This window comes from Dendrobates tinctorius, unplaced genomic scaffold (assembly GCF_039654945.1).
Source record: "Dendrobates tinctorius isolate UK_male_01 unplaced genomic scaffold, ASM3965494v1 ptg000016l, whole genome shotgun sequence".
Lineage (NCBI taxonomy): Eukaryota > Metazoa > Chordata > Amphibia > Anura > Dendrobatidae > Dendrobates > Dendrobates tinctorius.
Genome location: NW_027361684.1, coordinates 5983963 through 6000852, shown reverse-complemented (window position 1 = coordinate 6000852; position 16890 = coordinate 5983963). Strand labels below are relative to the sequence as shown.

The 16890-nt window shown below is 42.3% G+C and overlaps 1 protein-coding gene across 3 annotated transcripts in view; it reads left to right on the top strand.

Moving 5' to 3' along the window:
• LOC141079413 (transient receptor potential cation channel subfamily V member 1-like) overlaps positions 1-12974 on the top strand; it is a 182384-nt gene extending 169410 nt beyond the window's left edge. For all 3 annotated transcript variants that reach the window (XM_073565334.1, XM_073565332.1, XM_073565324.1), the window contains exons 14-16: positions 4705-4832; positions 7390-7499; positions 10290-12974. In XM_073565334.1, coding sequence (XP_073421435.1) covers positions 4705-4832; positions 7390-7499; positions 10290-10393 — 342 coding nt within the window. In that variant the 3' untranslated portion in view covers positions 10394-12974. The remainder of the gene's footprint in view (positions 1-4704; positions 4833-7389; positions 7500-10289) is intronic.
• The last annotated feature ends 3916 nt before the right edge of the window (positions 12975-16890 follow it).

Sequence of the window (16890 nt, the reverse complement as noted above, 5' to 3'; positions counted from 1 at the left end):
TTAAAAGTGGGAACATTATACCGCATGATAGATCGCTCATTGTCTCTGTATACTCATTACAGTTTTTTTTATTGACTCTTATTTTGTAGTCGTCATTGCTCATTACTAAATTCCATAGTAGAAAAGAAAATCATAATACTTCTCCTATCATAAAGGTAAATTACGGTATCTTCTATCTAATGGCAACAACTGGGGTGACAGCACAAATTCTGATCTGATTGTATGCAAATAGTGCACCTTGCTCTACTTTAGCCAGAGTCATAGCTATACTTTCCTTCACCCTGGGCAATGATTCAGCGTGCCTCCTCTAAATGTTAAAATGTGTCACCATTTGTAGAGGCAGAACTCAAGCTGCAATGTATATTCACAGCAATACATAAATACTGGTGTATACCGCATACATAAATCGCACCTACACTGTATCCATAAATAGTACTTCTCTGCTATACGTATGAATATTACTGATATGGTATACACAAGAATAGTGCTGCTCTGCTATACACAAGAATAGTGCTGCTCTGCTATACACAAGAATAGTGCTGCTCTGCTATACACATGAATAGTACTGCTATGCTATACACATGAATAGTGCTGCTCTGCTATACACATGAATAGTGCTGCTATGCTATACACATGAATAGTGCTGCTATGCTATACACATGAATATTACTGATATGGTATACACATGAATAGTACTTCTGTGCTATACACATGAATAGTGCTGGTATGCTATACACATAAATAGTACTTCTGTGCTATACACATAAATAGTACTTCTATGCTATACACATGAATCGTGCTGCTATACTATACACATAAATCATACTGCTATGTGCATAGACAGTTGTATTATACTGTACATAATAATTGTATCGCTATACCATACACACAAAAAAGTATTATCACTCTGGAGTTTGGACACATAAATAGCACTGTATTACCATACATTTAAGTAGTTCAGCTGTACCTTAACCACAATTATAATGCTATGTCGTAAACATAAATAGTATCAATATTCTATATAACATGGCTTCTACTGAGTGCTCATCAGACAGACTAAGTTGATGACTGGGTCTTACCATCTGTGACCAAAATTAAACAGATCACCCTATTTATATTTGTATCTTACTCCTGAATGCATATAAAGGACTGTAAAATGTATAATCTTTTTATGGCTCGCTCACGCAAGCATATACATCGGATATTTTATTGGATAGCACTCGGACCAATGTTATACCATGGGGCAGTGCTGATTAGCATTTTTTTTCTCATTCTGATTCAACGTGAAAAAAATAAATAAATAAATAAATAAATAAATCGCAGCATGCTGTGATTTGCAGCTCAAATCAGATGTCCCACATCCAATCACGTCTGTGGGTAAGTGGAAATCATCAGCCAACACTCGGATGTGATCAGTGTCATTACCATAATCGATCCGATTCTTTCAGAGAGGAGAATATATGGTTATGTGTATCTACATGTATCTCTCCTCTGATCTAGCATACCAGAGGAGAGAGAAATGGGGTCCCCCAAGCCCGCCCATCCCTGGACTCTCTGGCACCGTCCACCGGCCCTCTGTGAAATTTTTCCCCAGAAGAAAATGGCGGGCGCATGCGCAGTTTGCCCACCAAGATCTGCTGGCCGTCACCCGGCAACAATAGGAGATTTTTCCTATTGGTTCATTTTGATCACTGTGATAGACCCTGTCACAGTGATCAGAATAAAAAAAAAAAGAGTAAATCAACCCCCCCTTGTTAGGTAAAAATAATAAAATTAAAAAATGTATTTTTTTCCCATTCTTTGCAGTTAGGGTTGGGGCTATGGTTGGGGTTATATCTAGGGTTAGGGTTGGGGTTAGAGCTAGGGCAATGGTTGGGGCTAGGTTTAGATCTAGGGTTAGGGTTGTGTTTATGCTTGTGTTGTGGTTACGGTGGTGTTGGGGTTATGGTGGTTTTGGGGTTATGGTTAGGGTTGTGTTGGGGATATGGTTGTGGTTAGAGTTGGGATTAGGGCTAGGGATGTGTTGGGGTTAGGGTTAGGGATGTGTTAGGGTTGGAATTAGAATTAGGGGGTTTCCACTGTTTAGGTACATCAGGGGGTCTCCAAACAAGACATGGCGCCCGCCATTGATTCCAGACAATTTTGTGGTTCAAAAAGTCAAACGGTGCACTCTACCATGCGCCCAAACAGTGGCTTTCCACCACATACGGGGTATCGGTGTACTCAGGAGAAATTGTGCAACAAATTTTGTGGTCCATTTTGTTCCGATACCCTTGTGAAAATAAAAAAAGTTTGGTTCCAAAGTCAATTTTTTGTGAAAAAAGTAAAATGTTCATTTTTTTCCTTCCACATTGCTTTAGTTCTCGCATCTGAAGGGTCCATAAACTTCTTGAATGTGGTTTTACGTACCTTGAGGGGTGCAGTTTTTAGAATGGGTGTCACTTTTGGGTTATTTTCTTTTATATTGACCCCCCCCCCAAACTCACATTAAATGTGAGGTGGTCCCGAAAAAAATGGTTTTGTAAATTTTGTTGGAAAAATGAGAAATCGCTGTTCAACTTTTAACCCTTATAACGTCCTAACAGAAAAAAATTGTGTTTCCAAAATTGTGCTGATGTAAAGTAGACATGTGGGAAATGTTATTTATTAACTATTTTGTGTGACACCACTCTCTGATTTAAGGGTACAAGAAGTTTGAAAATTGCAAAATTTTCAAAATTTTTGCCAAATTTCCATTTTTTTCATATATAAACATAAGTTATGGCGAATAAATTTTACCACTAACATGAAGTACAATAACGAAAAAGCATTCTCTGAATCAGTGGGATCTGTTGAAGTGTTCCAGAGCTATTACTTCATAAAGTGACAGTGTTCAGAATGGTAGAAATTGGCTTGGTCATTAAGTACAAAACTGGCTCTGTCACTAAGGGGTTAAATGAGGTTCTTTATTGTTAAAGGAAAAAGTAATCCCAACCTACAGGGTCCTGTGTGAAAAAGTGATTGTCTCCCCTCTTAAAACATAAATTGACTGTGGTTTGTCACATCTTTTGGAAGTTCAAATAGGAAATCAGTAAGGGGGCAAAGACTGTAAACACCACTGTAAACATATAATACACACACACTCTTCTAACATACACCTAATGTGAGTTAGTTAATGCTAAGAATTTAAAAATAACCTACGTGTAGAACTTACTTCTTCTAGAGCTGAGTTTACACTCTCCCATCAGTCCCAATAGAGATGCTGTCTGCATCAAGTTACAACAGCTGGCAACACAACTCTGGCAGTTTTAAAGGAGTTGTACACTACTAGGACAACCCCTTCTCATTCCCTACGCTTGGTCCCGATAACATAAAAAAGCCTATACTCACCTCTAGAGATGAGCGACTTTGCCTTTTTTAGGGTCGAGTCGGGTTTCATGAAACCCAACTTTCTCAAAAGTCGAGTCGAATGAAATCGGCCGACTATAGGGAAAAGTCGTGAAACACGAAACCCAATGCAAGTCAATGGGGAGAAAAGTCGGCAGTGAGAGGAGGACTGTAAACACACCTGGCATGAATTTTAACCCTAGAGGCAGCGAAATCTCTCTCTCTCCCACTCCAGCTACGCTCCCGCTACGCTCCGCTTCTCTCATTGGCTGAAAAAAGTCACGTGCAAGCATTCGGCGAAACCCGACTTTGGTGCTTGGGTCGCCGACCGCATGGCCAACTTCACACTGTGGTCGGGTTTCGTTTCATGAAACCCGACTTTGGCGAAAGTCGGCGACTTTTGAATCTGACCGACCTGTTTCACTCAACTCTAGTGGTGACCATGGCAGCCATTTTGAAGTTGGCCATTTTGGATCCAACTTTATTTTTTTCAATAGGAAGAGGGTCATGTGACACATCAAACTTATTGAGAATTTCACAAGAAAAACAATGGTGTGCTTGGTTTTAATGTAACTTTATTCTTTCATGAGTTATTTACAAGTTTATGACCACTTATAAAATGTGTTCAAAATGCTGCCCATTGTGTTGGATTGTCAATGCAACCCTCTTCTCCCACTCTTGACACACTGATAGCAACACCACAGAAGAAATGCTAGCACAGGCTTCCAGTATCCGTTGTTTCAGATGCTGCACATTTCGTATCTTCACAGCATAGACAATTGCCTTCAGATGACCCCAAAGATAAAAGTCTAAGGGGGTCAGATCAGGAGACCTTGGTGGCCATTCAACTGGCCCATGATGACCAATCCACTTTCCAGGAAACTGTTCATGTAGGAATGCTCGGACCTGACACCCATAATTGATGGTATGGTGTGGTATATGGGGTACAGAGATAGTGGGGCCATTCTTCATCTATGGAAACCACAATGCCGCTGGATATCTGAAATTGCTACATGATGATGTGTTGTCCTCGTTATGCACTGAAGATGGCACATTCCCTGAGTTTTCCCAGCAAGATGGTGCACCACCTCATTATGGGTGTCAGGTCCGAGCATTCCTACAAGGAATCTGACCCCCTTAGACTAGCATTTCTTCTGCGTTGTTGCTATCAGTGTGTCAAGAGTGGGAGAAGAGGCCCACCCTGTATATATAGTATCAGTTAAAAAAGCATAACAAAGAGCGCCAATTTAAACATCCAGTATAATGTATTATTCATGCTTTTCAAAGCACCAGAAAATTGGTGTGGGATTTAATAGTAAGGGTTTCTTTTTTCCACAGAGAGCTGCTACAATATTGGATATTGAAAGATTCCTTCCAAGATTCGTTAGGAAAAAACTGAGATGTGGTCGCCTCCTGACTGTAGGGAATACACGTTATGGAAAACCGGATAAAAGATGGTGTTTTAGGTAGGAATGGTTAAATCTACTGTTCTGCACTGCTGAGCTACAGAAGGCAATAGCAGCTGTGTCCTATATACTCTCACTGACGGTCCCATCTCTAATCATGTCTTGAGCATGGTGGACTCAAGAGTAGAGTCTGGTTATCTAAATATGTACATCGATAAATATAGAATTGGCAGTGTCCCGTACGGCAAGAAGAGGGTGAGGCTGACTATTCGTGACCTAATTCTGTGATCCGTCCGGAGCCGTGCCCTTTTATATAAGCAAATGTTCTAGAAAAATACTCTCTTTATTTCTGACTGCGCTGTAGTTTTATCCTGTAAGTTTTTCTGTCAGGTGAACATCTCTGTGTGGGAGGAAAAGATTGATAAATGTTACTTGCTATGTGAGATTTTTACAATTTCTTCAGAACACAGAGGGGATTGATGTCTTTTTCATTCATTTGTGCTTATCATAGATGTTTCCCTCAAAAACCATGTTTCACCTATACGTCAAAAAGTAATTTGATTCCTGGGGGCCTCACCACTGGGACCCCGACTAATCATTAGAATAGGGGCATGGAGCCTTTCTTCCATTGGTCCCATAAAAAAATGGAATGGCAACAGTCAAGTTGCTCCATTCAATCTCTGACTACAGTGAGGAAGATCAGGACCGGCAGTAGATCCACAGCAATCAGACATTTATCTGTGCAGTGGAGAGGTGATACATGTCAATAGTGGGAAAACTCATTTTTCCTGAATATTAGAAAAAAAAATCAGGAATGAAGATTGAAGCAACTGGGCTCTGATGTATTATCTTAACAAGACCCCAATGCTATCAAGGAGCAGACATTAATGCTAAGTCTGTAATCATTTACAGTGGGGAAAAAAAGTATTTAGTCAGTCAGCAATAGTGCAAGTTCCACCACTTAAAAAGATGAGAGGCATCTGTAATTTACATCATAGGTAGACCTCAACTATGGGAGACAAACTGAGAAAAAAAAATCCAGAAAATCACATTGTCTGGTTTTTTTTTTCATTTTATTTGCATATTATGGTGGAAAATAAGTATTTGGTCAGAAACAAGCAATCAAGATTTCTGGCTCTCACAGACCTGTAACTTCTTCTTTAAGAGTCTCCTCTTTCCTCCACTCATTACCTGTAGTAATGGCACCTGTTTAAACTTGTTATCAGTATAAAAAGACACCTGTGCACACCCTCAAACAGTCTGACTCCAAACTCCACTATGGTGAAGACCAAAGAGCTGTCAAAGGACACCAGAAACAAAATTGTAGCCCTGCACCAGGCTGGGAAGACTGAATCTGCAATAGCCAACCAGCTTGGAGTGAAGAAATCAACTGTGGGAGCAATAATTAGAAAATGGAAGACATACAAGACCACTGATAATCTCCCTCGATCTGGTGCTCCACGCAAAATCCCACCCCGTGGGGTCAGAATGATCACAAGAACGGTGAGCAAAAATCCCAGAACCACGCGGGGGGACCTAGTGAATGAACTGCACAGAGCTGGGACCAATGTAACAAGGCCTACCATAAGTAACACACTACGCCACCATGGACTCAGATCCTGCAGTGCCAGACGTGTCCCACTGCTTAAGCCTGTACATGTCCGGGCCCGTCTGAAGTTTGCTAGAGAGCATTTGGATGATCCAGAGGAGTTTTGGGAGAATGTCCTATGGTCTGATGAAACCAAACTGGAACTGTTTGGTAGAAACACAACTTGTCGTGTTTGGAGGAAAAAGAATACTGAGTTGCATCCATCAAACACCATACCTACTGTAAAGCATGGTGGTGGAAACATCATGCTTTGGGGCTGTTTCTCTGCAAAGGGGCCAGGACGACTGATCCGGGTACATGAAAGAATGAATGGGGCCATGTATCGTGAGATTTTGAGTGCAAACCTCCTTCCATCAGCAAGGGCATTGAAGATGAAACGTGGCTGGGTCTTTCAACATGACAATGATCCAAAGCACACCGCCAGGGCAACGAAGGAGTGGCTTTGTAAGAAGCATTTCAAGGTCCTGGAGTGGCCTAGCCAGTCTCCAGATCTCAACCCTATAGAAAACCTTTGGAGGGAGTTGAAAGTCTGTGTTGCCAAGCGAAAAGCCAAAAACATCACTGCTCTAGAGGAGATCTGCATGGAGGAATGGGCCAACATACCAACAACAGTGTGTGGCAACCTTGTGAAGACTTACAGAAAACGTTTGACCTCTGTCATTGCCAACAAAGGATATATCACAAAGTATTGAGATGAAATTTTGGTTCTGACCAAATACTTATTTTCCACCATAATATGCAAATAAAATGAAAAAAAAACCAGACAATGTGATTTTCTGGATTTTTTTTCTCAGTTTGTCTCCCATAGTTGAGGTCTACCTATGATGTAAATTACAGACGCCTCTCATCTTTTTAAGTGGTGGAACTTGCACTATTGCTGACTGACTAAATACTTTTTTTCCCCACTGTATAGCCGAGTCTCTAGATAGATACAGAAGATAGACAGACAGATAATGGTGTAGTTCTCTAGAAGCAAAAAGTCAAATAACATGTTTTTCTGCTTTGAAGGGTGGAGGAAATGCAATGGGGATCATTTGGGAAGAATCAATTCTGCATTAATGATGAGGAACCAGGAGACAAAGAAAAAGCAAAACAGAAAGTTAACAAACAATTAAAAGGTAAGAACAATAAAAAAATATATCCATGGTAATGGATGGTTATAATAGCTAGATATACCTAACAGGAATCATATAAATGCACTGTCTAAACTTTATTTTGCATTCCCTGCCTAATTCGCACATTTCTTGAAAATGAAAAGATCAATTATTAAAGCATCTCAAAAGTGAAAAGTTGGACTTATTGTTTCTTGAATTCTTGAAGATTTAAAGGGAGTCTGTCACACCAAAACTGCAAATTTAGCTACTTTAAAATCTATATAGTGATGTTAGCCCCTGTACAAATCATACCAGTACCATACTTTTTAGTGTTGTAGTTGCAGAAAAATTCACTTTTAATTCATATGCAGAAGAGGGCACTTTGGTGCACCGTTGGAGTGGCCAATGGCCCGATGTAGTCTCACAGTCAGCGCTCCTGTGAAGAATATTTGGGGATGTAATTTCATGCTAATCAACTGTATCATACCTGGTCTGAGATTATGGTCCCCCCCTTCCATATGAAACTGGGATAGGACATCTGACTTAGCAGGTGATCCAGCTTCAATAGCTCTTAGTGGAAAGGCTCACACCTCCAGCTGCTTAGCTGGTGTAGGATTTAGCCAGGACAGTAGTCGTGGCCGAAGACACCAGGGCCTTGGTGACCTACCCTCCTCCCACAGAAAAATTGTCAGCTTCTGCCAACGTACTTGTTTGGGGTTCTGGTTCAACGTCAGGGATTCCACTGCGGTGCGGCACAGCTCCTGTACACTCAGTTTCGGTGCATAGGGCGGAAAGAACGGACACAGATACCAGTTCAGATGCAAAACAAATGATTTTACTTTTTTCTTCAACGATCCCGGGCACATCAGTAACATTACAGTCCACACAGCATTCCTCCTGCACTTCCTTTTCCTTCCTTCTTTGTCCTCACTCACATCATGGGGTAGTAGCGCCCTAGGTGGTACCGCAGCATCACTTCTGTAGGACGTCAAGACATAGGGGATCCCGTTCATCCATTTCACCCCGGACTTACAAGCTTCAGCCCTAATGAAGATCCTGCACGACTCTTGGACCATGTAATTCTCTCCTTCCCTTGCTGCTAAGATATACCGTAACTTCCGGGGTGCTTATGTCTCATCCAGCACCCGTCTGACGGTGCCCGTGTACTTTTCTTCCAACAGAACGTTACGCAGCTGCTATGTCGTCCTGGGCCTAGAGCCCTTGTGGACACGCCGGGCACGCTCTCCCTTCTAACCTGTTGCTATCCCTTACACTCACTTATCCGTAGCAGCTCCTCCTACAATTAACCACCCATGAACTTCTTACAAGGCCCACTAGTATGCCCCCATCTAGTGGCCCATAACAGAACTACAATTACCCATATCTTTGGAACTATATACTAATACTGCCCTCCACTAATGAAGTGTTGGCCATCCTGGGGGTGGGAAGGAGAGTGACCAACCAAAGGGTTAAGTGCTCATGCGAGGCTGCCACCATTGTTCACTTCTGAGGGAGGCCACGCCGTATATCGTGTGAAATAAACCAGAAACAGCTAGCAATCCCACACCTCCTATGTGATTGCCAGGACTTTTGTATCATCTGTTTATAGTTATTGTACTACCACCTGTATTTGAACATCTGACCATTGTATATGTATATCCTTTGTGTATATAGTGTTTTTTCTAGTGTGCCCTTAAGGTGAAAAGATATCCAATTAACCTTGGGCTGCTTTTTATATCAATCCACGAATTCACACGTCCGTGTTCACTGTTTAACATCACAAGCTACCGAGGCTGGTTTCTGGCCCGTTATAATTCTGTTTACGGATCGAGTTTATATCTAACGAGGAACTGGTGGCAGTCCTGCAGCGCTGGCAAGGCTGTGTTTCACCGGTGCAACTGAAAGAGATATCTCAGCTTGTCAGGGTTGTGAGCTAGTGTTGTGCCATGCCATCGGCTGCGTGGGCCACCCTCTCCCTTTCCCTATGCCTCCCTGAGCTCGTATGGACAGGGGGATGCTTGTGTAAAATTGTGCCAAGCTGACCTTACGTATTCCCATGGGGAGAGGACTGTCATGTTGGTGAAAGTAGGGAGACCGTATGGTGTGACCCCTCTTTCACCAAGGGTGAAGAACCGTACCATGCCATGGGGCGGCATGGTACGGTTCTTCACGTATAGGTGGCAGTGGTGGGATATATATATGATCTTTCCAATGTCTTCCTTCACAGCTCCTTAAACTCAAATTCCTGTTCTTGCTTGTGCAATGGGTTATGAAAAGCCTCACCGTGCTTTATCACTGCTTTTGTCCTCAGCACCAAGATCCAGCCGCCAACCAGCAGTATAAATGAGCAATGAGTGATTTCAGTGAGGATCTGAAGATGAGAGAGAGTCTAATCCCACACAGCGTGCGCACTCGCCCTGACACTATGAGTGAGCCGCTGGACTCCTGCAGTGTCAGTGTGCACACACAAAACAAGGGTTTGAGTTTAGAGAGCGCTTGCTGTGAGAAAGCAAGAGCTGTCAAGGAAGTTCAAGGGACAGTGCAGGATACAATATGCAGATCGAAGAACTTGTCTGCAACTACACGACTCGTGTAGGTTACTGGTATGAGTTTTATCGGACAGTCTCCCTTAAGTGGTGTATAAACATATCCATTCATTCTTAGGCGTGTATAGGCCTAGTACTTATTCATTTTTATTTTGATAAAAGAACATACAATTATTTAATATCACATATGAAAAATAAGTAAAGTCATAAATATGCATAGATTTATAGACTATATGGATTATGTTAGTGACACAAATTTATTTTACAGGCTGGAGCAATTTGATTTCCAGAGTTCAACACAGTGCACAGGAAGAGGATGAAGTGCCGTTAAATTCTGTGTCCACAAGTCCATCAGACGGGGGAAAAGTTTAATATCGTTCTAAATTAATGGTTCACACTTCCTGCAGATACATCTCACTGACATTGGTAATGCACCAGAAAGTGTCTCCCACTTCAGAGATACTATTGCACTTCAAATATTGGTTTGGCTACAGCAATATTACAAATCGCTGTTCCAGACCGTATTCACTATACCTATACTTACATTATGCTCAATAAATTGTGCCATATTCTTTATTTCATCCCCCCAGATCCATCACCAACCGTTGATGTAATTTCTTCCACCTGCTACATCATCTGTGAAAATAATTTTTAGTTACTGCTAATATCTAATATAAACATTGAATTTTCTCTCTGTTTTTATGCTGGGTGACAAATAAAGCTCCACATATCACATATGACACAAATACCATAAACTCACAAAAGTTTGGAAAGGAGTAAATACAGCCGACCAGTAATACAAACATTATTCTACTCTGCAATAACTGCCTATTATTATTCTCAGTTACTAATTTTCCTCCATTTTCACCAAAGAGCCAAATGCCCCGTTTACAAATTCAGAATAAGTTTACAGTTAAAAAGAACTTGCCTGAAGATTTTTTGCCCCTAGTGGTGTAACAATGCTGGAGAGTAGCTTCCTAAGGCTGCTGCTGTCAAAAATATAATTTGTAGGTGTATAGATAAGTTATAATAAAGCTCACGCTATATGTAAATTACCCAGAAAGAGTCATCTGGGTGGTGCCAATTTGATTAAGAGTCCTGCCTTCAATCACACCCATCTTGCCAGGACTTACATCTCACAGGATAAGTCCATCATTACGAGACAGTCCATGTCATCTCTCAGTGCGCTGGAGTTCACCTTGCTTCAGTGCGCATGCGCCATGTGCCACCATAGCTGGCTTGTGATGTTTCCTGGACTGTTGGATGTTAATCAGGTAAGATTGAAGGTGATTGGGTACTATGACTCTTCAGCGGCAACATATGGATGTTGATGGGTATTTTACATATAGCTTACTCTGTAACTTGGCAATTTTTTTTGCATACTGAAGTGTCCTTAGAAAGCTATCCTCCAGCTTGACACTATTAGGGTGCTTTCACATTACATTTAGTACAAGCTCAGTGGCCCTGTTGGGGCATACGTCCGAACCCTCCTACAAAATGGGATTTGGACGTATGCGCCGATGGGGGGGGGTCATAGACTATAATGGTGTTGGCAGTGCGAATGTGCACTCTGCCGTGTATGAGGTATAATGTCCTTATCCTGGGCCCCTTCCAGTAACAATGTCCTTCATTTTTATACAACACATTTAAAAACAAATAAACCATTCTTCTTACCTTCCTCCCCTCCCTTGATGTCTTCCTCTATAGCCAGCACAGAAAACGTGATCTGACTTCAGCGCGCCGACACGGGAAGTGCACTACGCCACTGCCATGTGCAGCCTGTCAAGCTGACGTCAGTTGCTGGCCTCTGATTGGCCAGAAGTGTGTATTGCAGCGCAGGGATCCAGCGGATCTCTACGCCACAATACAATTCACGTAAGTGTTGCTGAATCATGGTGAAATCGGAGATGACCCACAACTTGTGAAATCGTCAGTGCTTTTCTATGACAGAGAAAGCGATGGGCAACTTAAAGCAATCACAAGGATTCTGACCATGATGAAATTATTGCAACTATTGGACAACTTTGATACGCTACCATAAACATTGAGTCTGACCACAAGTCATGGGAATGCTGCAGTGTTATTACGATGTGCAGCGGCCTGAAGGTCAAGCCTAGCAGCAATAGTTTTGAAACTGGAGTTGTATGGTGATGACTCATGGACAGGTTTTTAGCAATGGCTAATGCAGTCTCACCGAAGATGCGGCCCATCGGTAAGGCACTGGAAAACTCGGCGCATGCTACCCAGCAATTGCAAACCGTAGGGTGTTTCAGCACTACTAATCCCTGCTTACCTTTACCTTCTTCTTCCTTCTTTACCTGCTGATGTGTCATCCACAATGTAAGACTGGCAACCTGGCCATAGTGGGCAATCGTAGCCAACTGTGGGCAATTTGTAGCCTACTGTAGTCATGTTACTAGGAGTAGCTACTCTCATCTTTTGCTGACTTGGGGTCGTTATGACTCCGAGAACCACTTTTGTACTCTTTACTTGTTTTTATACATTTTTTTTCAGTTATTATTCAAAATGGATATGTAAAATTTAGATTTCCTCCATAATTATGAATTTTTAGCTGAATGTGCACTGATGCCGAAATGAGAGGAGTAGTAATGTGAAAAGATACTAAACTATTAAAACAGATGACTTTCATTTACATCAGTATTAAGGCATACGTATCATGGTGGATAGAGTAGAAATCATTAGTAAATGTGCTGGATCACTATAATTGTCTGCTGGTGCATGAACAATTCTCCGCTTTAAGTCTGCTTTCCTATAGCAGCAAAATATAATCATTGCACGTTGTCAGTAGATTGCAAATGCAGACGGTTTATCCATTTATTAGCTGCACGGGAGCAAAAACATTGCGCTGGCTTTTGTAATACTTGTACTTTTTATGGAATTGTGCATTTGTATCCGTTTTACATGTATATTAATAATAAATATAATTTACATATCGGTGTGAAGTTACTGTAATAATTAGTGAATATCTGCAGACCGAATACAGAATTGGAAGATCCTGTTGCGTTCACTATGACCGTCTCCTACATTACAATGCTCTCTTCTACATAATTTTCCATTATAAAAAGAAGCCAGCTCTTGTTGCGCAGTGGACACCAGCACTCTCGGACCTGAATGACAGAGGGCTTCATCAGATTCTGCTGCATTTAAACTTCTTTTGATAAGATTTTGTCATAATGATATAAACAAGGTAGTACAAGTCTTAGAAACACATAGTAAATATATGACAAGATAATAATTTTTCGAAAGATCCAGGAGTTCAGACTGGTAGTAGAGGAAGTTCAGATTGTCTGAAAGTGGAGAGCACGAGGCTAAAGAAATTTACTATTTGTTAACTAAGAGAAGGGTATTCCAACACTGACCATATTTAAATATGGATTGCTAGAACTAAAAATGTCTAATATTAAAGGTTCAAACAGGTAAAAAGGGAGGAAAGGGTGAATGGGAAGAGATGGAGAAGAAGATGAGTAACAATAGGGGGGTAGGAGGGAAGGGAAAAAGGATCGTGATCTCACTGCAAGTCAGGTTCAAGTTGCATAAAAACAATATTTGGTGTGAAGACTAACACAAGTTTCTGTAAGAAAAATAGCTTGATTGTTCTAGAAAGAAAAATAACTTTTTGGAGATAAATGCTCTATTTCAACGTGCACACAGTGATTTTCAAGGAGTTTTTGGAGTGGAAACTGAGCAGAAAGTCTCCAAATCTCCATACGTCTGTGATCGCGTCTCTCGATACTTACCTGCACGCAACCTCCGATCCTCACAAGATCTCCTTCTCTACTCCCCTCTTATCTCTTCTTCCCACAATCGCATACAAGATTTTTCCCATATATCTCCCATACTCTGGTACTCTCTACCCCAACATATCAGACTCTCTCCTACCATGGAAACCTTCAAAAGGAACCTGAAGACCCACCTCTTCGGACAAGCCTACAACCTGCAGTAACCACCGATCGACCAAACCGCTGCACGACCAGCTCTACCCTCACCTACTGTATCCTCACCCATCCCTTGTAGACTGTGATCCCTCGCGGGCAGGGTCCTCAATCCTCCTGTACCAGTCGCTGACTCGTTTTGTTCAAGATTATTGTACTTGTTTTTATTATGTACACCCCTCCTCACATGTAAAGCGCCATGGAATAAATGGCACTATAATAATAAATGTTATTATTAATAATAATAATAGTAACGTCACTATAAAAAAACATACAAAATAATGTCAGATTGTGAAAAAGTGTGTATGAAGTGCAAACGTGAGTGTATAATACATTATCTCATGCAAAATGAAGTAGTGTTACAGCATTGATTAATTCAAAATAAATAATTAAAAAATAATAACTGATAAATAATAATTTGTGCAAATGAGTAAAAATGAAAAAAAAAATAGCCAATGAAAAACAATGTGAGTTGGTATATACCGTATATAAATGGATGTATGTGAATAATCGCGCATGTTCATCATTCAAATATATAAATAAAGCAAAACAAAGAAAGGAAGGTTGCTGATGGGGAAGAGAATGACTTGACTGAAAAAAAAGGAAGACATGCTTTACACTTGTTCAGTAAGTGGCAAGTCGCTATAATGGGGGAACAAAACACAAATGAATTAAAATGGAACAAAATAGAAAGAAAATGATCCAAAAAATATATTAGCTGGTTACACTGGAATTAGGTGGTGTAAGGATTGTACTCACTCAGCTACGTAGGAGGAAACAGGAGGCACATTCTCTTCAACGTCCATGTGAGTTTATTTGCTCCATAAACCATCAAATCCGCAACAAAAGAGGTAAACAGTCTGTACATCAGGCAGACACAGCATCAATGTCCATAGCAGAGCTCTACTGGAGCCACAGGAAGGCTTCTCCCTCTCTGCATACAGACCACTCTGTAGTGTCCCGCCTGGACACATGGAAGTATGTGCACACTGCCAGACTCCCAAACACTCACTCCCATATGCTAAGCACACCTCCATTATATAGCTTGTAACCACACCCACAGGTGAGGTATGGATCACATGGGCTGGTCACATGGTCAGGACCTCACTGCAGGTCCTGAAACTCTACTACACACATGGGAAAAAGGCGTACAGTTAGCACCCTCACCCAGAGGTGAGGTAATATGGGTAGCCAGACCCTCCCATCTCTCATAGCTACCCGCAACCCAGAGGCAGGTGCACTAAACGACATATTAGTGCTCACGTGAACTAAAGACAAAATACTCCGTGTTGCATTGCAGGGAGCATCTATCCCTGTAACATATACCTCCCATTAAACACGCGACCACCAGTCACATCACAGTGGTTAGAGAACATCAGCAGGAAGAAAAAGGCAAAATATGATAAAGTGTCTACAAAAAAGGAGCAAAACAAAGATTCTCATTTAATTCCAGAGGTTGTAATGTTGTTAGAGTCCAAATCCACCTTGAAAGTAGAGAATGCAGTGTCTGTGTATAATATGCAGTGTGTTTTTGTGTAAAACTGAGTGTCATGCCCGCCATGTCTGTTATGCCGCATGAACGCTGGAGCAGTGTGCATGCGCACCAAACTATCATGCCCGCTATGTCTGGTATGCTGCATGACTCCTGGAGCAGTGTGCACGTGCACTGAACTATCATGCCCGTTATGTCTTATGCTGCAAGATCCCTGGAAGCAGTGTGCACACGCACCTCGTGACTGTTGTGCTGTAAGATGCCTGGAGCAATGTGCATGCGCGCCTCATCTCATGGCTGCCTGCCATTGCCAGTGCGCATGTGTGTTTTACCTCATGGCTACACGCCATTGCTGTGTGACCAGCCGTCTCTGCTTTGCCTGCAGCAGTCCTCCCTGTGTTCCTGTAGCCCCATATCATGTGACCTTTCCTAGGTTACAGCACTGTCTGATGCAGCAATCCTCTCTGTATTCCTGGAGCCCCTGATCATGTGACCTTTCCTATGTTCCAGCATAGTCTGATCCAGCAATCCTCTCAATGGTCTTGGAGGCCCTGATCATGTGACATTCTCTATGGTCCAACCCAGTCTGATCTAGCAATGCTCTCTATGATCCTGTAGGGTCTGAACCGGAAGTCCTTCCCTGGTCCTGACCCAGAAGTGCAGGTGCTATGGTGCTATATCAGAATGCCCCTTCCTATGGTCGGGGCCTGAGTATTGTGTTGCTTCCCTGCATGGCTGCTTGGTCTGCTCAGTCGCTCCCTGTATTCTGTGCCCTTGCACTCTGCCCTGTTGTGCGTCTCTGCACACGTTCTGTGTTTGTATTCTGCCTCTTGTCCCGTGCCATGTCTTGTGTTGTCTTTTGTGCCATGTGTTGTCCTGCTATTCTTTCACTTGTAGTACTTCCTATGTTCTCTGCCTTGCCTGTTTCGCCATGTCTGGTCTTTGTTATTCTGAGCCTTGTAGTACTTCTCATGTTCCCTGTCTTTGCCTGGTTTTCCTTACTCTGTCTTCTGGTGCTCGCTAGCACATTCCATGTCTGGTCTCAAGGTTCTGCCTTGACCCGGCTCTGGGCATTGGCCTACGCTACACTGCTAGTCCTTTACTCTCTCTGAACCCGCTCTATGCTTCTGCCTACGTTCCGCTCCTTGTTCCGTACCTAGTCTAGCTTTGCCTTGTTTCTTGCCTTGCCTTGTTTCTTCGTGTGCCCTTTGCATGCGCCTGGCCTTCCTAGCCTCCTGTCTGTGCCTCAGCCGTGCCCGCCCTAGCCGTGCCTGCCTGCTTGTGCCTCAGCCGTGCTCATCGGCCTGTGACAGCTGTGTCGCCTGTTATGCCTCAGCCGGGTTCACCTCTGTCTTGCCCGCCTGTCTGTGCCTCAGCCCGACCAGCTAGCCAGTGCCCCAGCAGTGCTCTCTGTGCTTCCTAGC